This window comes from Arachis ipaensis, chromosome B7, assembly GCF_059453495.1.
Source record: "Arachis ipaensis isolate K30076 ecotype BB chromosome B7, ASM5945349v1, whole genome shotgun sequence".
Classification (NCBI taxonomy): domain Eukaryota; kingdom Viridiplantae; phylum Streptophyta; class Magnoliopsida; order Fabales; family Fabaceae; genus Arachis; species Arachis ipaensis.
Window position 1 is genome coordinate 31,433,234 of NC_142442.1, and position 20,376 is coordinate 31,453,609.

The 20,376-nt window shown below is 29.9% G+C and overlaps 1 protein-coding gene and 2 long non-coding RNA genes across 3 annotated transcripts; 2 read left to right on the plus strand and 1 right to left on the minus strand.

The window, feature by feature from the left end:
• The first annotated feature begins 839 nt into the window (after positions 1 to 839).
• Positions 840 to 2,042, plus strand: LOC148550748 (uncharacterized). The gene is made up of 2 exons (XM_088494205.1): positions 840 to 1,178; positions 1,513 to 2,042. The coding sequence occupies exons 1-2, from the start codon at positions 840 to 842 to the stop codon at positions 1,711 to 1,713; spliced, it is 540 nt and encodes a 179-aa protein (XP_088350331.1). The 3' UTR covers positions 1,714 to 2,042.
• A 4,627-nt stretch (positions 2,043 to 6,669) lies between these two features.
• On the minus strand, positions 6,670 to 9,186 carry LOC148550749 (uncharacterized). Its single transcript, XR_015891975.1, has 3 exons — positions 8,157 to 9,186; positions 7,493 to 7,600; positions 6,670 to 6,865 (listed from the first exon to the last, which is right to left on the minus strand). It is a non-coding gene; the product is annotated as an uncharacterized LOC148550749 (long non-coding RNA).
• A 9,558-nt stretch (positions 9,187 to 18,744) lies between these two features.
• On the plus strand, positions 18,745 to 20,287 carry LOC148550750 (uncharacterized). Its single transcript, XR_015891948.1, has 2 exons — positions 18,745 to 18,946; positions 19,988 to 20,287. It is a non-coding gene; the product is annotated as an uncharacterized LOC148550750 (long non-coding RNA).
• Positions 20,288 to 20,376: the final 89 nt, after the last annotated feature.

The window sequence follows — 20,376 nt, forward strand, 5'->3', positions numbered from 1 at the left end:
GCTAAAAATATAAAAAAAATTATTAAAAAAGATTTTTTCAACTGAAAATTCAAACATTTGTCAATTCAAGCAAACAAAATAAATCAAAGGAAGCATCGAAACAAAAAAGTGAAGAAATTTAAAAAACCTAATCAAAGGAAGCATCGAAACATTTGTCAACAGACTTGACGCTCTGAAATATCTAATCATCACTATCGCTTGCTACCATGGCCACCACACCATACTTAACCAAGTAGCAGCTTTAACCAATCTCCTCCGTCAACATCAACCACAACAACCTCAATCAGTATTGGCTAATAATCCATCCTTCGAATAAACTATTTGTGCCCCGATTCTCGAGCACCCTCAACCATGAAATATTAGTCCTCCATCATCACCAATAACAACACCGATGAATTGTTATAGGCCTTACAAGCATTGTAACAACATCGATCAACAATAATGCAACTTTATATACAATTGTAACTAGCATCCAATTTTAACTTGTTTTAATTAAATCCCTACATGATTATACCTAGAAATATTTTGTTTCGTTTAACCTTCTTTTGTTATTAGAAGAACCTAACTAAAAACTTTTTCACACTATAAAGGCCTCATTACAAATTACAAATTACAAAATTAAAAAATGGGATTTAGTGATTTGCTATACTTACAAATTTAATAATATTTTTGAGATCTCAAGATTAGTAAAAAAAAAATTGACCATGCTCAAGAAAAATGAATTTGTGTGGAAGTGGTCAATTCTCTCTTTCTCAAACACAAATTCCTCTATTATAGGCAAATAACTCTTCTGGCAATCCGAAATATGCTCCTACATTTTTTACCCGAATAATGCTTCTATGATGCCTTATATAACTCCATTATTTTGCAATGTTTCTCCTTGCCCTCAGCAAATTCTCATAATATTTATTCTCATCGTCTTCGTCCAAAACATAAGCACAACCTCCTATTTTTCAAAAATGGGAGGTTGTGCTAGCAGACCCAAGACCCTTGAAGAGGAGCTCCCAGTTGAGGTTCTTACACCAAAAAATATTGAAGCTGAGGTTGAGGCTGAAACTGAGGTCAAGGTTGAGACTGAGACTGAGGATACTTCTCTTGAAAAGGAGCCCCCAGTTGATCCTCCTACACCAAATATTGAGACTCAGGTTGAGGTTGAGGTTGAGGGTACTAGCTCCGAGGTTATTATTTTATTTCCTTTGCATCTTTCTATCTCATAAAGCCATCAGTGTTATTTATTATAGGTCTATTCTCACCTTACTCTATCTTTATTTTTATAAGCACCAAAAATCTCCTTCATTATACATAAAGGATAATGTTTTGATTCAAACTTTTTCTCTCTAGAATATGCCATTGATATATTCATAAAATTAATGCAATAGACCATTGTTGAATCTAATATAATATACAAGTTATCATATTTTTTAGATTTTTTTCTTCCAAAGAAGCCAAGCACTCCTATAGAAATTTGCCTTTGCTATTGTTAATATTTTTGGTTGATGGGGGATTGTATAGGAGAAAAAGGAAGAAGGCGAAGCTGAGGGTGAGAAGAAAGAAGAAGCAACAGAAGAGAAGAAAGTAGAAGAAGTAACTTCCGAGCCTGTTGATGATGCTTTTGTGGAAGTTGACAAGTCATTTGAGAAAACAACTGAAGAGCCACCCCGTGTAAGCGGAGCTTGGGAATTCAATTTCATGGGGTTGGCCTTGAAAATATAACATTTTGGATTGGTCAATTATTTATGTAAATATAATTGAGGAATTCTGAGTCCATTTAATGTCTGAAGATTGAATTTTGATTGTCTATGTGTAGTTTGAAAATTATGTTCCTGACCTGTGATTGAGACTGAAATTTGAATTTCTGATTGTTTAATTTGTTTGGTAAGGAACTTTAACATTACTCCTCTAAAATGGGGGGACATGGATTGTTCCTGACAAGCATTCATTTGTGATCGAGCGGTTTGGATCTATTTCCTTGTTTCTTTCGTAGTGGCTTCGGCCTCAGATTTTGAACAATTATATTTTTGTATAAGATGTGTTATGGAAATAAAAAATTTTATGCGATATAACAATTTTATTTTTTATTATATGATGAATTTAAATTTTAATGGTTTTACTTATTAATATTTTTATTACTAAACAGTTTAATATCATACATTTAAGTTTTTGTATTTTTTAAATTAATTTTTATATACTCATTTTTTTATTCATTTTTTTAAAATCAGGAAATTTTTAAATAATATAAAATATTAGCATAATATTTAATATTCATATTATTATATAAAATATTAATAATGACTTACATCTTTATGGTTTAGTAATTACTTGATATATTTTAGATATTTTTTTGTCAAAAATATTAGTTTTTTCTAAATTTATATTATTAAAAGGACAAATTTTTATTCTACTCTTATCATTTCTTATTTTAATTATTATTTCATTTTGAGATTTGTATTATCTTATATTTTATAAAAATACCAGTATTTTTTACATAATTAATACTTTATGTGTTTTCAAAATTTTTCAATTTTTTCAAGAATCAATTTTAGTTATTAAAATATGTGAAATCCTTTTAACTAACAAACCATAAAAGTATTAGTATTTTGTAAATTTAAAAAATATATTTTAATATTATTGTGTCTTTTTTATGTAATTAATATATCAAAAACAAAACTATTGAAAAAAATTCTAAAAATTTTTTATAAGTCGATAAGCTTTTTAAAAAGCTCAATACCTGCGTATTACGCATAAATTATTTTTATATAATTAAAGAAATAAGTAAAAAAATAATTAAAAAGTTTGTGTAAACCTTGGCTTTTTCTTATTGAAATTTCTAAATTCATCCTAGCTATGAAGGAAGTGGCCATCAAGATTATTGACCAATCTACTATTTTAATAGGGACATTTTGATAAAAATGTCTAAAATGTCTTTTTTTAAAGAGTTTTTTTATAATTAAAATTTAACACATATAATCGATTAAATCGTGTTATTTTTGTCAAAATTAGATCAGACAAATTAATTTGACCGAAAAATGGTGAATCAAAATTTAAAACTGTCTAAATTAATTTTATTTTTTATAAAAAATGACTACAATACCCTTATTAAAAAAATGACTAAAATATTCTTATTATATATATTAATTTTGATAATCTTAAATTCTAGCATTTTTCTTTTCTGTCGTCATAGGTTAGGATTTAGAATTTTTAAAATTAATATATATATATAATAAGAGTATTTTAGTTATTTTTTATAATAGAAATATTGTAGTCATTTTTTATAAAAAAATATTAATTTATACCGGTTCAAAATTAAATTTATTAATTTTTTGGCTAAATTGATTTGTCCAATCTAATTTTAATAAAAATAAGACAGTTTAATTAATTATATGTGTTAAATTTTAATTTTTAAAAAACATCTTTTAAAAAAAATGTTTAACATTTTTATCTAAGTAGCTCCCTTCTCAATAAAGACAAGATAACCATCCAAATTTAAATTTTATTATAATTCTATTTGTGGGTTTTTTTTTATATTTTAAATTCAACTTGAGAATAATCTTTTAATTCTATATCTGTTCACACCCTAAAATTTTTTATCCAATCCTACGTAATCCTACTCATAACAAATCAATCTTTTCAATCAACTACAATATTTAATTATTGTAATGTTTCACAAAATATTAATAAAATAAAAATATAAAATTAAATCTATATTAAAATTAAGAACAATAAAATTATAATAAAATCTATGTTAAAATTACAAAAGAAAGATGATATGAATTCGATTTTCATCAATTTCATTATCCATGTATAATAAGGTTGAATTTCACAGTTAATCTCTATACTTTAAAAATTTGTAATTAGATCCCTATAAAAATAAAATAAAATTTGTAATTGGGTCCCTATCATTTAAATACCGTTTGATTTAATAGAATATTCGTAAATATATTCACTATGTTGATCATGTGAGTTGCACGTGTAATACGTGGAGAGCAAACGACTCTCTATTTCTCTCTTCCAATTTTTATAATGACCAAAAATCCCACTCGCATGCTTCATTGTCTTCGTGCTTCATCTCCCTCAAAATCTTTCTCCACACATGTCTTTCTTCTATCATTGGAATTGATCGTTGAGCATGTGGAGTTGGTGATTGATTGACATTGTCGGAAGCTGAATAGTGAAACTTGCAAGAGTAACACTAAAACAGGTAAGAGTTCGTAATCGTTATCCCTATACAGCTGTGATGTGAATGTTATGGTTTTACTCTATTTTTGATTTTTATTTTTTTAATGTAGGTTAAACTATCTACTGTATTTAATATTTTTTTGATAAGTCTGTGATTTTTTTTGGACAGTGATGAGAGATTCACTATTTGCTGTTGATCTCCACCATGGTGGTCAGTTGGTTAGTAGAAGAGGAGAAAAAAAATATCTTGGTGAAATGGTAGTAGAGGGTTGCAGTTTGACTTAGATGAGTAGCCCTTGCAAGAAATTGTTACTAAGCTGAAAGAACTTTGATACATGGGCAATACCAGAGTTTGGTGAAATGAACTTAGAGTTGCATTGAAGGACGGTCTTAGGAAGTTAAAGTTTGACGGAGATGCGATGAGAACGGGTAAATTTGTAGTAGATCAAAGGACTATCAGTACAAGAAAAAGTAATATTTGTAACAAAAAAATTTGTTACAAAAAACCAAAATTTTGAAACAAAAAAAATTTGTAACAAAAAACGGGGTCGTTGCAGTATGTCCCGTTACAAAAAATTTTTGTAACAAAAAAATGAAACTGTTACAATTCAAAGTAATATTTTGTAACAAATTTTTTTGATACAAAAACCGAAATTCGTTACAAAAGTGATAACAAATTTTGATCTTCAAAATAATTTTTGTGACAAAATATTTTTTTCTACCATAAAATTTTGTTACAAAATATAACTTGATTTTGTAACATTTTTTTTCTTTAGTTACAAAAATACAATATTTATTTTGTAATAATTTTTTATTTTTTTAATTGACTAATATATTAACTACTTTTCTGAGCAAGTCAACATTTATATAATATGTAAAAGCATAGATAATTCAAACATGCTTCATTTAACTAAAATTGTTTTAAAACAAAATAACACTAGTGTCTACATTGATTAGTTCTACAAGTTATATTTCTTACACTAGTTCAACCAAAAGTTAAAAGTCTAACATAGATTAGTGTCTCTATGAGTCAAAATATTCTTGAATCCTTTAGGTAGCATGTTGTCACCATTTTAGCACTCCTGTAAATGAGAAAAATCGAAACAAAAAATTAGAAACAAGATATAATACCAATTATAATTTTTTCCATTAACTTTTATCTAAATTTTTTTAAAAAAATTTAGCAGAACTTCTCCTAAAACTTGGATATTTTCACCGTCTATGGTTCCATAAAAAACAGCCAATTCATTACTTATTTCTCATCCAATACACAATATAGTAATTTCAAGGCATAAGTTACTAGGATTGTGAATTTGGGAACGAAACAAAGACCCTAAATGAAATTGAACATATGATATCTCACTATTACTTGGATATAGACATGAAAAAATATATAACTATAAAGGTTTTAATTGTTCTTATTTTAGATACAAGGGCTAATCCAATAAGCTTTCTAAATCTAGAATAGACTGAGCAAGCAATATTTTGCATTTCACAATATCTCAAAATCTTTCTCCACACATGTCTTTCTTCTATCATTGGAATTGATCGTTGAGCATGTGGAGTTGGTGATTGATTGACATTGTCGGAAGCTGAATAGTGAAACTTGCAAGAGTAACACTAAAACAGGTAAGAGTTCGTAATCGTTATCCCTATACAGCTGTGATGTGAATGTTATGGTTTTACTCTATTTTTTATTTTTATTTTTTTAATGTAGGTTAAACTATCTACTGTATTTAATATTTTTTTGATAAGTCTGTGATTTTTTTTGGACAATGATGAAAGATTCACTATTTGCTGTTGATCTCCACCATGGTGGTCAGTTGGTTAGTAGAAAAGGAGAAAAAAAATATCTTGGTGAAATGGTAGTAGAGGATTGCAGTTTGACTTAGATGAGTAGCCCTTGCAAAAAATTGTTACTAAGCTGAAAGAACTTTGATACATGGGCAATACCAGAGTTTGGTGAAATGAACTTAGAGTTGCATTGAAGGACGGTCTTAGGAAGTTGAAGTTTGACGGAGATGCGATGAGAACGGGTAAATTTGTAGTAGATCAAAGGACTATCAGTACAAGAAAAAGTAATATTTGTAACAAAAAAATTTGTTACAAAAAACCAAAATTTTGAAACAAAAAAAATTTGTAACAAAAAACGGGGTCGTTGCAGTATGTCCCGTTACAAAAAATTTTTGTAACAAAAAAATGAAACTGTTACAATTCAAAGTAATATTTTGTAACAAATTTTTTTGATACAAAAACCGAAATTCGTTACAAAAGTGATAACAAATTTTGATCTTCAAAATAATTTTTGTGACAAAATATTTTTTTCTACCATAAAATTTTGTTACAAAATATAACTTGATTTTGTAACATTTTTTTTCTTTAGTTACAAAAATACAATATTTATTTTGTAATAATTTTTTATTTTTTTAATTGACTAATATATTAACTACTTTCCTGAGCAAGTCAACATTTATATAATATGTAAAAGCATAGATAATTCAAACATGCTTCATTTAACTAAAATTGTTTTAAAACAAAATAACATTAGTGTCTACATTGATTAGTTCTACAAGTTATATTTCTTACACTAGTTCAACCAAAAGTTAAAAGTCTAACATAGATTAGTGTCTCTATGAGTCAAAATATTCTTGAATCCTTTAGGTAGCATGTTGTCACCATTTTAGCACTCCTGTAAATGAGAAAAATCGAAACAAAAAATTAGAAACAAGATATAATACCAATTATAATTTTTTCCATTAACTTTTATCTAAATTTTTTTAAAAAAATTTAGCAGAACTTCTCCTAAAACTTGGATATTTTCACCGTCTATGGTTCCATAAAAAACAGCCAATTCATTACTTATTTCTCATCCAATACACAATATAGTAATTTCAAGGCATAAGTTACTAGGATTGTGAATTTGGGAACGAAACAAAGACCCTAAATGAAATTGAACATATGATATCTCACTATTACTTGGATATAGACATGAAAAAATATATAACTATAAAGGTTTTAATTGTTCTTATTTTAGATACAAGGGCTAATCCAATAAGCTTTCTAAATCTAGAATAGACTGAGCAAACAGTATTTTGCATTTCACAATATAGCCTACTAACAATCAGATAATATGAATTCCAACGGACAGTTTCATTTTTCATTTGCATACATCCTCCAAAAGTTGTAAGCCACATTTCATAATCATCCACAAATATGCAGGATTACTTATTACCTCTTAATCAAACATGTATAATCAAAATATTTTCAAAATGCTCACTAATTCACTATTCACATATCAACATTCAGAAGAACATACAAGAATGGCGATTAATTTGCCTTTAGGGCTCCACATGGCCTGAGAGTTTTCCCTTTCCTTTTGCAAAGAATACAAATCTCTCTTGTACTCCCCCAATCTCAATTTATGCTGCACCAATAGAAAATTCAATACACTATCAAGCTTATATTCCATTTTTTAACCCCCTTCCCCCATAAACTCCCATATACCGTATATTGCAGTAATTTACCCCTCAAGAAACCCAGTCCAACATTCCCCCCCCCCCCCAAAAAAATAGATGAACCCGATCATAACATTATAGAAACTCTGCTCTATGACACCATGAACACAATTTCAAACGTGCAAAATAATATAATGTAAATCCCAGTAACCACATTCCACAATCACCTCCATCAAAACCCAATTATACATAATAAGTTAAAATCACAATTCTTACCTAGTCTCGAGTCACTTTCACAGCCACAACAACATACCAAATAACCATTTCAACAACCAATAGTCAATAATTCAATCATCTACCACACATAGTTATACTCAATTCAATCACAACTCCAAATACAATCTCAACCACAATCTAACATGCATATAATCAATCAATTACTCCCAGGTATTAATCCTATTTGCAGATATTCAATAAACCTTGTAGGTATTCTTAAATTAAAACCATTTAAATTAAACTCTCTACCTCAATTAGCTGAATTCATATAGATCAAATGTGAAAACTCCCTTCTCTTTTAATTTCATGGCAACAGCAAGCATGCAATCAAAACAGCAGCAGTGTCAATTTCTTATGGCAGTGACGATGGTTGCAGCAAGACAAGGATTTAAATTGGATAAGAATCAAAAGCAAACATAACTCTGGAAAATTCAAAACAAATCCAAGACTAGAATTGAATTAAAACAAGAACATGGCAATTAAAATTGACAAAACAGAACGTGCAAATGGTTCACAACCAAGGAAAAGAACAGACCAGAATCAATGTAACAGAATCAGAACCAGCAGCAGCAACCCTGGCAGCCCTCTCTTCACAGAACAATTCCTCTCTCTAATGGGCAACAACAGCAATAAGAGTTTCCAGTAGCGATGACAACCAAGCTAGGGGATGATGGCAGCAGCAGCAGTGGTTCTGGGAAGCAAAGACACGACGTTGGTTCACCTCCACAGCGACGACGACAGTAGCATCACCGTCCGCTGCCTCCCCTCTTCGAGTTTTGTTCCTTGCGTTAGTGACAGTGGCTTCCTCTGGTGGCAGCAACGGTGATGAGACATGGTGCCGGTGACAGAATCGATGACTTCCTCCATAGTTCGCGATTCCAACCGTGGTGCAGCTTCCCTCGACGGCACTAGGGCACGACGGCGACACGGGCAGGGGGTGACGCCGCAGACGACGCGAGCTCGCAGCAGCTCCCCCGACAGCCAGCTCGCGACAGCGCTCTTCCTCTCCTTAGCCTTTGCTCCCTCGCACGCTCTCCGTCTCAACATTTCTCTTTCTCTTCTTTGTCAGTGCCGGCGGCGACGCGTGGGTTAGCGGCGGCTCCAAGACAGATCGGTGGTTCAGTGGCGACGGTTTGGGCTGGACGGCGCAGAGCGCGGCTCCCTTTTCCCTTCCCAATCTCTCTTCTCTGATTCCCACTGTGTGTATGTTTCTGTTTTTTCTTTCTCTTTCTTTCTTTTCTTTCCTGTTGGGTAAGGGTTTTGTGAAGGGGAAGGCTGGCGGCTACTAGATTTAGGGGGTGGGGTGTGTGAGTTGTATTAGGGTTAAAAATTGGGTAATTTAAGTATTTTTAATAAAAAAAAAGGTAATATAGTAATTAAAAATTAATTTTAATTTAATAATAATTACGTAAAGATATTATTTAATTGTAAATTTTAAATTATTTGTAAATAAATATTCTAATTTTAAGAATTAGAGTAATTAAATTAATTATTCTTGAAATATTATTTTATTATTAAATTTTAAATTAATTATTCTTAAAATATTATAATTTTTTTATTTTTTTAATTACTAAAACTTTAAATTATAAATAAAAAAATATTCTATTTAATATATAAATCTCTAAAAATTTATTTTGAATAAATATAATAAATTATAAATGATTTATTATTTAATTTTTAAAATAATTTTAAATTCAAAGTATTATTAATTTGGCTTAAATATTTTTAGTAAAATAAATTTTTGAATATAAAATTTTAAATAAATATAATAAATCATAAACAACTCATTATGTTAATTTTTAAAAATTCGAAGTCTTACATTTAATATGTTAAAACAAAATTTTTTATTAACTACAAAAAATCTTTGAATTTTGTGATAAATAAATAAATTGTTACAAAAATATCGTATTTTGTGATAAATTAATTTTTTGTTACAAAATATTTAGAACTTTTGAAACAAATAGATATTTTGTTACAAAATGTTTTGAATTTTTACAACAATATAATCTTTTGTTACAAAATATTATAACATTTTACAACAAAACAACAATTCGATACGAAAGGCAACATAATTTGTAACAAAAGAAATCACGTTATTACAAAATATTGAAATATTTTGTAACAAATTTTTTTGTTGTTATTTTGTAATAATAACTAATTATTGTTACAAAAAACTATAATTTGTAACAATTTTAAATTTGATACAATTTTTCTCACAAATGTTCTATTTTCTTGTAGTATAAACACCTGCCATGTCTATGTGGTTAATGGATGCTGACAAGAAAATAGAATTGAAATAACCTTAAATAATGAGGACTATGTACCTTCTGATGGTGAGTACAGTGGTGATGGTTTAGTTGAAGTGAAAGTAGTCAATCAATCAGAGTCTTTAAATGAAGATAACAGGTTTGATGACAATGCTGATAATGGTGATCATAAGGATCACTTTAGCTTTGATGTTGAAGATGAAAATTAACAAGGTTAGCATCCAAATGCTTTTGGAGGTAACAATGACTCATTAGTTGAAAACGATAATAATATTGACATGGGAATTGGGAGTTGGTGTGGGAACTAACACAGGAGGGGCGAGTGAAGAGGGTGCATATATTGATATTGGAGACATTTCTTTAGGTTATGAGACAGAGTTATTGGACAGCTATGATGGAGATTTTGATGAGCCAATAAGGAGGAAGAAGTATCCTAGACATAATGAAGCTGACATGAGTGTTGATTATGAATTTCGATTGGAACTGAGTTTAAGTCTATTGCTGAGTTTAAGGAGGTTATTAAGGAGCATGCATTGCTGAATGGGAGAAACATTAGATATGTCAAGAATGATCAGGTTAGATGCAGAGTCAGATACAAGGATTTAGGTGGAGAGTGTCCATGGATGACATTTGCAAGCAAAGTAAAAAAATTTGGATGTGTTAGGCTGAAGACATGGAAGAGCAAACACATTTGTGGGAGGAATTACAGTGCATCCAGCAATTGGATTGCCAAAAAAATAACGAATAACCTAAGTAGAGGAAAAGATATGAAGCTAGGTACTGTAATTCAAACAATTCAAGATAAAATACATGGCAAATATATCTGTGTGGAAGGTTCATAGGGCAAGGATAAAGACAAGAGAAATTGTGCATGAAAAGGCAGTACAGCAATATGAAAAAGTCAGAGACTATTGTACAGGGGCACTGAGAGAAAATCATGGGTCTGCACTAAGGCTGAAATTGGATAGACCTTCTCCAACAATTCAGTCGAGGTTTGTGCTTGTAGGCCTATTATAGGACTAGATGGTTGTCATCTGAAGGGTGATCATGGATAACAACTGTTGATTACTGTAGACAGAGATCCTAATGATAATTAATTTTTTCTAGCAGTTGCCGTAGTAGAGGTAGAGACTAAAGATTTATGGGCTTGGTTCTTGCAGTTGTTACTTGATGATATTGATGACTTCACATCTAAGAAATGAGTCTTTATGTTTGACCAACAAAAAGCAAAATAACAACTAACTTTAAATAATGTGACCACATATTTACATTTTCAATGAATTTTATTCTTTCATAATTTGTTAAAATATTACCTGAAAAATTAATTACTTAACAGGAGTTGCTTCAAGTATTTCATGAAATTCTTTCGAGAGTTGAGCATAGATTTTATCTTCGGCACCTATATGCCAACTGTAAGAAGACTTTTGGAGGAGGTACAGTTTTGAGGGATTTGATTCACTCTACGGCTAAAGCAACTTATGTGGAAGAATAAAGATGAATCGTCTTAAAAAAGAGAATAAGGAGTGTTATGATAAGTTGGTAGTCCTGAATCTAAAGGTATGGACTAAATCTCACTTCACTAATTATGCAAAGAGTGATATGCTCATGAACAACATATTTGAGACTTTTAATGAACGAATTTTGGAGGCTCACGACAAGCTAATTCTGACCATGTTTGAGTGGATTAGATGTTACTGGATGGAGATATTTGCTGAGAGGAAGAAAAATGTAGCTAAGTTCATGGAAAAAATATTGCCCAAGTCTAGCAAGAGGTGAGATATCATATGTAGAAGGTCCATGGAATGGCAAGTTAGGTGGGCTAAATTTGAAGTATGAGATTTCACATAAAAATAGGATGATTCAAGAAATATTTGTTGTAGATTTACTAGCTGGTTCATGTAGTTGTAGATTCTGGGGACTGGTTGGTATACCTTGTCAACATGTTTGTTGTACAATCTTCATGAAAGGAGACAATCCTGAGGACTATTGTAGCAACTATTACACACTAGCATCATATTTGGCATGCTATGGAACAACACTTAATCCAATTAATGGTGAAAATATGTGGCCAAAAATCAACCTTGACATAATTAGATCTCTAATTTTTAGAGTCAAGCCTGGAAGACCTAAGAGAGTCAAGATTAGAGAACATGATGAGGATAGATCACAAACAAAATTGAGAAAGAATGGAATATCAGTTACCTTCAGCAACTATAGCCATATGGACACAATAGGAGGCATTGTCCTAATCCAAACATAACATGTCTCTGACTTTAAATCTTGGCTTGTTTGTTGTAGTTTTAAACTATATTTCTTTGCAGTTTGACTATGTGCTCATATTTTCAAAAAACAATCCTGGATTTGGAAGTTCACCTCAACTAAGTACTGTTCCTGAGGGTAGTGCTCCTGCTTCTCAAGGCAGTATTTCTGCTTCTCAAGGGGACGTGGCAGAGGATTAAGATTTGAAAAGGGTAGATCTGCTCCACCTGCAGCTGCTGTTTCACAACAAGCTCTACCACTGCCTGCACCAGCTCCACCATTACCTCAAGAAGATCCACCAGCTCTACTTCAATCAGCTCTACTACCACTTGCACCAGTTCCAACAAGTTTCACAGCTCTACTACTGCCTCCACCAGTTCCAACAGCTCAACCAGCTCCACCACTACCTGCACCAGCTCCAACAAATTTTATAGCTCTACCACTGCCTCTGCCACCTCAACCAGTTTCATCATTGTCCAGGACAAAAATTTTTGGTGTGAAAACAAATGAAAGACTTAAAATAGGTGTGAGGAAGGCAAAAGTTAAACCAAGTAAAACTGTTGACTTTACAAAAGATTAGTTTTCTTAAATATTTAGAGTTTAGTAGTATTAGTTTTTGGTTGTGAATTTTACTAAATCTTATGTCCATGTGAGATTGGACTCTTTTTGTGGAACTCTATTATAAAAAAAAAAATATTTAGTTGTATTTTTTTTGACAAAAAAAAAGAAAAACAAAAATTATAATATTTATGTTGGTACTCAAAATGAAAACAGCACTAATCTTTTTTTTTTTTTGTATTTTTACAGTTGTTTTTAGAAAAATAGAACAAATGTTTTTTTCACATTTTGTCCATTGTTATTGGCGAAAATGAGCCAAAAAAAAAGAGAAAAAATCATTGTCAATTAATTTATGTGCAAACAAAGAGTGAGAAATGACAATAATTTTTTCTCTCTTTTTTATTTTCGTTAGCCGTGATTAAAAAAAATAAGAAAAAAAATTATTCTATTCTCACTAGCAACAACAACCAAAAAAAAAAAAATGCTAGTTTCATTATCGGCATCAGCATAAATATTATAATTTTTGTTTTTGGTGTTTTTGCCAACAAAAACACAACTAAATATACAAATTAATAAATTATTATATTCTAATTTAAATTTATAAATAAAAAATATTTTATTTAAATAAAAAAAAGTCAAGGTTGGGATTAAAGTTAAAGTTATAAGATTGGGGACGATTAAAGTGTAAAATTGGAAAAAGAAAATATCAGCGGTTGATTGTAAAAAAATTAATAGTATAAGTATTTTTTAAATTTATTGAAAATAGGTAAAAACTATTTCAATTGCCTCCGATTTTTTAAGATGCAGGCAAAAAATTCTCATTTTTTATGATGTTAAATATTTAAATATATTTTTTCAAAAAATATTTTAAAAATTAAATTTTGACACATTTTTTGTAAATATAATTAAAAATAATATTTTTTTTTATTTTTAAAGTTTAACGATTTTACGTCAAATAGATTTTGTTGGAACTTTTTGTCGATGGCCAAAGTTACTTTAAATGAAAAGAAAATTTTAAATATTAAATTTTGGTTTGATTTTTTTTATGTATTATTTTTAAATAGTTATCAAAATATTTTTACAAAATTTTAGATTATACATATAAGAGTTTGCTTAAAGTAAAATTTGGGATTGTTTTTGTCAATTTTTCAAAAGTTAGGGGTGGTTTTGATAATTTACTCTATTGAAAAAATTAGGACAAAATTAAAACAAATTGAATATTAGTAATATTTTAAAATTTTTTAAAAAAATATTAGAGACAACACTTAGACTTTACTATTTTATTTTTGAAAAATATTAAATAAATAAATAAATTATTTTTATAAGTAAATCTAATTAAATATTTTTTTTCTTTTTTTTCATGTCTTTCTTTCTTTTGATCTTTTTTTAACTAAAATTTTTAATTATTAATTTTTAAATTATTAGACTAATTTAGTTAAACTTATTTAATTATTAAAATGATTTAATCTTGTAGTATGATAGTTTATTTTTTTGTTTATAAAAAATTACTAAAATAGACAATAATGAAAGATTTAACATTGACAAAAAGAATACTAACCTATTAAAACGAAAAAAAAAAACTTTAAAGATATTAAAAATTTAACAAAATAGTGTAATTGTGAACTCGTCTTGTTTCTTATAGCAGAAAATGTGATATGCTAAGACTTATAGTGATGATCATGAAATGGCATCAGTTAGCAATGATGACTCATTTTTTTAAAAGGAAAGGTATAGGTAAATAACTCCTAACTATAGGAGTGGAGCTTAGTTTTAGCCACGAGGGTCATGGTCTTCTAATTTTTTTATAAAAAAATAATAGTAATATTACAAAAAAAATATATAATTCAATTGATATATATTTGATATTTTTATATTAGAGTTGTGGGATCAATTCTATTTTTTATATTTATTTAATTATTTTTAATTTTAAATATTAACGCTTTGGATTTGATTTTAATAATCTTTTACAAAGTAAAAATTTTATTGGTTTATTCATGCAAATTAAAATCTCAGCTCATTATTATTTATTATTCTCATTTTTAACAAGATTTTATAATTTTAGTGTTAAAATTAGTTGTAGTAAAATTAATTTTTTATCCATATAATTATTTTCTTACAATAACATCTTGAATTTAAATCTAGAGATGACAATACTACCCAAACTTGCAGGTACCCACCCCGCCTTTATCCGTCCTGATATATATATAATATATATAATTTTAATATATAATATGTATAATATATGTTAAATAATTAGTAAATAATTAATAATATTATATCATATTTAAATTTTTATTTTAATTTATGTTTTGTATGTGATGATAGTTATATAAATTTTAAAATTTAATTTTATTTGTTGAATTTTAATAATTATAGAGGTGGATAAGAACAGAACGGATATCCGCAGAAACGAATTAGGGTTCAACATTTATTTGATACAATTTTTTGTTTTCAATTAAATTCCTACATAATTATACCTAAAATAATATTTTATTTCGGTTAAACTTTTTTGTTATTACAAGAACTTAATTAAAAACTTTTTCAAACTATAAAAATCCATTTCGTACGCAACTTACAAATTTTTTTTTTTTTGGTGACTTAAAAGAAAATAAACAAAAACTAAGAAAGAAAAAAAAACAAGAAACTGCTTAAGAAAGGCAGTCCCGCTGAATACTACTCTCAAACTCCTTCCAAGGCAATGGAAGCTCCACTTGGGGAGAAATAGTCCTCATTGCAGTCTTTGCCATGATGTCTGCTACTGTATTTGCATCTCTCAAGATCAACCGAAGATCAGCACGCCATTTTCAAGACATGATATCTCGGATTTTTAACACCAAAGGATTAATAAACCCAGAGCAATCTTGAGGATCTAAAAATATATAAGGATCTACTTATACTAAAAAAAAGAAAAGAAAGGAGACTACTTTGATACTGGCAATAAAAATATGTTTTTTTTTTAAAATATTTATATATACCATGATATTATTAGCAAGGTTCGAAAAACCGGACCGGTCATCAAACCGCTCTAGCTACTGGTTCACAGATTCATTGGTCTAACCGGTGGTTCAACCGAAAAAACTGTTTTAAAATAAAATAATAAATAAATTATAAATAAACATCCTAAAATATAATTATAGTATAATATAAATATTAAAATAGTTTTCAAATTTAAAAAACTACATTAAATGTCATCAATCAAATTCATATAATCTTATTAATATACAAACTCAAGTTAAATAGTATAAAGAAATTTCAAATATTAAATGTCAACATAAAGATTTATCAATTATCAAAACCTCAAGATGTTCTTGTGAGTTTCTTTTCTTTTGGGATAATTATTTAAACATATTATGTAATTATGATTGTAATTTCAACTATTGTGCTAAAGAAACCTTCAAGTAACAAGGATATGTTGATGGTGGTGGTGTCTTCTAAGGCATCAATGTCTCTTCATCCAGCCCCTCCAATTTCCTCAACTAAAGTCATAACAAAAGAAATGGTACCAGAAAATGAGGTAGTTAATGGATCATCAAATGAGAAGCTTTTTGTTATTGCAAGTGAAGATGAATAGGCCAATGCACAAGTTTGAATGTAGCAACTTAACAGAACTTAACAGCAACAAAAGTTAAATACCAGGAGCCACAACACAATGATTAACCATGTTCCTAACCTAAAGCAGGAGCCATCAGCAATTAAAAACAGGAGCCAAGACCCAAGAAGAGTAAGTTTTCAGCATTAACAAAACAGCAAAACAGAATAAGTTTTCAGCATTAAAAACAGATATGAAATTAACAAGACCATATCTAAATTCTGCCTACAGCATTCAACAATATTGCAAAACATTACAAGTTTCCAGAGTAACAGTAGAATTACAAAACAGCAAAACACTAAAACAACAATATTAGCCTATTAGGTGTTCTGGATACAAATCACATAACAGAGACAGTTTCCAGCATTAGCAACCAATCCAAACATACATACAAGGAAGACCATAGATACAAGGAATTGAAGAACAAAGAACGAATTTCCACAGCAATTAGAACCATACATACAAGGAAGACCGAAGAACAAAGAACGAAGAACGAAGACTAAAGTCCGAAGAACGAAGACTGAAGACTGAAGAAGAAGAAGAACCAAACTTCAAGCCAAGACCCAAGAAGAATTGAAGCAATATGGATAAAAAATTGAAGAAGAAGCTCAGAGAAGATGAAGACGAGGAGCACTCACCTGGGTTCGAGAAGCCAGCGAAGACGAAGAGACCTGCTGACTTACTGGGTTCCTGAAGACTTGGGGACGGCGGCGGCGCTGACGACCTCTGAACGGCGGCGGCGATGGAGGGCTATGGTTCGGCGTTCCTAGGGCTAGGGTTCGGCGACGAAGAAGGAAGAAGATGAGCACTGAAATCAGAAAATGCACAGAGCAAGTTCACAGAAATTGAATAGTTCACAGAAAATTAAACAGAAATTTAAGTTCAGTTCACATTGAACAGTTCACAGAGTATCAATTTCATGCATGTTTCTACTGGGGTCGATGGAAGAACATGAGCAGAGGCGAAGGACAAACAAGATGAGCAGAGGACGAGTCACTCACCTGGGGTCGATGGAGGGCTACCGGTGTTGACTGTTGAGGACCGCGCGATGAGAGGCTACTGCGTGCTGGTGTTGAGACTTGAGAAGATGACGACGATGGAGATGGAGGGCTACTGGGCAGGAACCAGGCGACGATGGAGATTGGAGGGTTGCTGGGGCTGAGGATGGCGACACCAGGGGACGAAGGATGGCGACAGGGGGCTATGGTTCAGCGCGACTAGGGTTCTCCTTCTCCATTGGAGATGATTCAGATGATGAATGAATGGGGTCGGGGTTCGGGGGAAGAAAGGGGGGTGGTGGGGTGCTCCACGGGCGGGTCGGGTCGGGTTCATTTTTTTATTTTTCAAAACATAAAACGGCGTCGTTTAGTGTAACCGGCCGGTCACCGGTTCGGTCCAACCGGCCGATTTTTGACTGGTTCGCCGGTTTCTGAACGGTTCTTCTTTTCGCGGTTTTCAGATGAGGACCGGACCGTTTGTAGCGCTGGTTCGCGGTTAAACCGGTTGAACCGGCCGGTCCGGTCCGGTTTTCAGAACCTTGATTATTAGATGTCTTTATTAAATCGGTTAATAATTTATTTTTTAATAAATTAGAACAAAATCAGTTTATTATAATAACAATAATAAACCAATTGTCCGCACTATAATTATTAGACCCTATTTGATCCGACCAATTTACACAATCTAAAATGAATTATATTTAAATTTTTTGATAAAAAAATAAATATATCCCTGATTTTTATTTTTAAAAAATCAAAAAAATCTATGATCCAATAGATAATGTAAATTAGTCGATTCAACCGAATCTAATAACAATTAGATTTATTGTTATTATTATAAAAAATTAATTTTATTCTAATTTATTAAAAAATAAAAAAATAACTAGTTCACTAATACATTCAATAATAATGCCACACTCATATAAAAAAGAAATTGTGTGAAAGTGGTCAATTCTCTCTCTCAACGGTACCAATAACAATAATGAATTAATGATCACCCCAAACACAAATCGGTACATAACATATATAGAAATACCTTCTATTTTAGGCTAATAATTCTTCTAGCAATCCGAAATATGCTCCTACATTTTTTACCCTAATAATGCTTCTATAATACTCTATATAAGTCCATTATTCTGCAATATTTCTCTTCACCCTCAGCAAATTTTTGCAATAATATTTCTTCTCCTCTTCTTCCTTCAAAACATAAACACAACCTCCTATTTTCATTTTCAGCAATCTGCAATAATGGGAGGCTGTGCAAGTACACCCAAGACCCTTGAAGAGGAGCTCCCAGTTGAGGCTCCTGAACCAAAGAAAATCGAAGCTGAGGTTGAACCTGAGGCTGAGGTTACTGCTAGCTCCGAGGTTATTCATTTATTTTCTTTGCATGTTTCTATCTCATAAAGGCATGATTGTTATTTATTATATAAAAAGGGGAGTTGTTTTGATTCAATACTTTTTTTTTTCTAAAATATACATTTAATATATTCATAAAATAATATTTTGATATTCTTAAAACTTAGACACACAACTTTTAGCAAGAGATCGATCAGAATAAATTACTTACTATCTTTAACTAATACTATTCCATGTTTGTCATTATTATATACTAAAATCTCTTTAGTATATATAAGGTTGCTTAGAGGGAATATTTGATTTGATTTCTCTAATTGTATGGTTTATTAAAAAATAAAAATATAATATATATGAGTATTAATTAGGAGTTCCATTTGTCATGTATGGTTCTAGTTATAAGAACTCAAATGTATATTTAATTTTTGGAAACTAGAACAAAAATTCAATATTTTTTATTTAGAATTAAGAGGATAATTCAAAACACTCAATCTTCAACAATATATATTATGCAATTTTTTCATATAAATTTAGTTAAATTTTTTGCTAAAGCCTGCGTGTGGTAAATTTGAAAAGATAATTGTTTGGTTATAATTTTCACATTTTTATACTAGCTAGTTACTTATATAATGAAATATCTCTCTCCGATCCCCTAAAATAATAATAATAATAATAATATAAAAATACTTGTTTAATTTCTATAACATATTTAACCTTGAAAAGAAGAAAGAAAGAAACAATATGATCAATGATGTATAATATTTTTCTATAATGACGTTTAAACCATGACACCATGTTACTTGAAATTAAAAGAGAGGATTTTTTTTATGTGCTAATACTGAAAAGACACATTTTTTTATATTATAGAAAAGAAAAATCTTGTTAATGCAATGAATTTGTTGAATCTAATAATATACAAAGTTATCGTTTTTTTCAGAATTTTTCTTTCAAAGAAGCCAAGCATTCATTCCTATTATTTTCCTTTTTAAATTAAGTTTGCCTTTGCTTTTATTATTTAATTCTAATATGTTTGGTTGATGGGGTTTGGTGTAGGAGAAAAAGGAAGAAGGGGAAGCTGAGGGTGAGAAAAAAGAAGAACCAACAGAAGAGAAGAAAGTAGAAGAAGTATCTTCTGAGCCTGTTGATGCTATTGTCAAAGTTGAGAACAACTAAAGTCTCAGCCCTCATAACAGCTTGAGAGGAGAAAAATGATTAATTTATTCTCTTATTTACAAACATGTGATTTATGATAATGATCTAATATCAATCAACACTATAATGTAAGATTTGTCTAAATCATATAAAACTGTTGGGACTTTGTGCAATAATAAATAAAGAAAAATTCTTTTGTTATTGTGGTTTATACAATTTGAAATATTGATAACCTGTATTATACACACCAAAGGAGTAGCTAGGAAAATAGAAATATTTGATAACCAAAA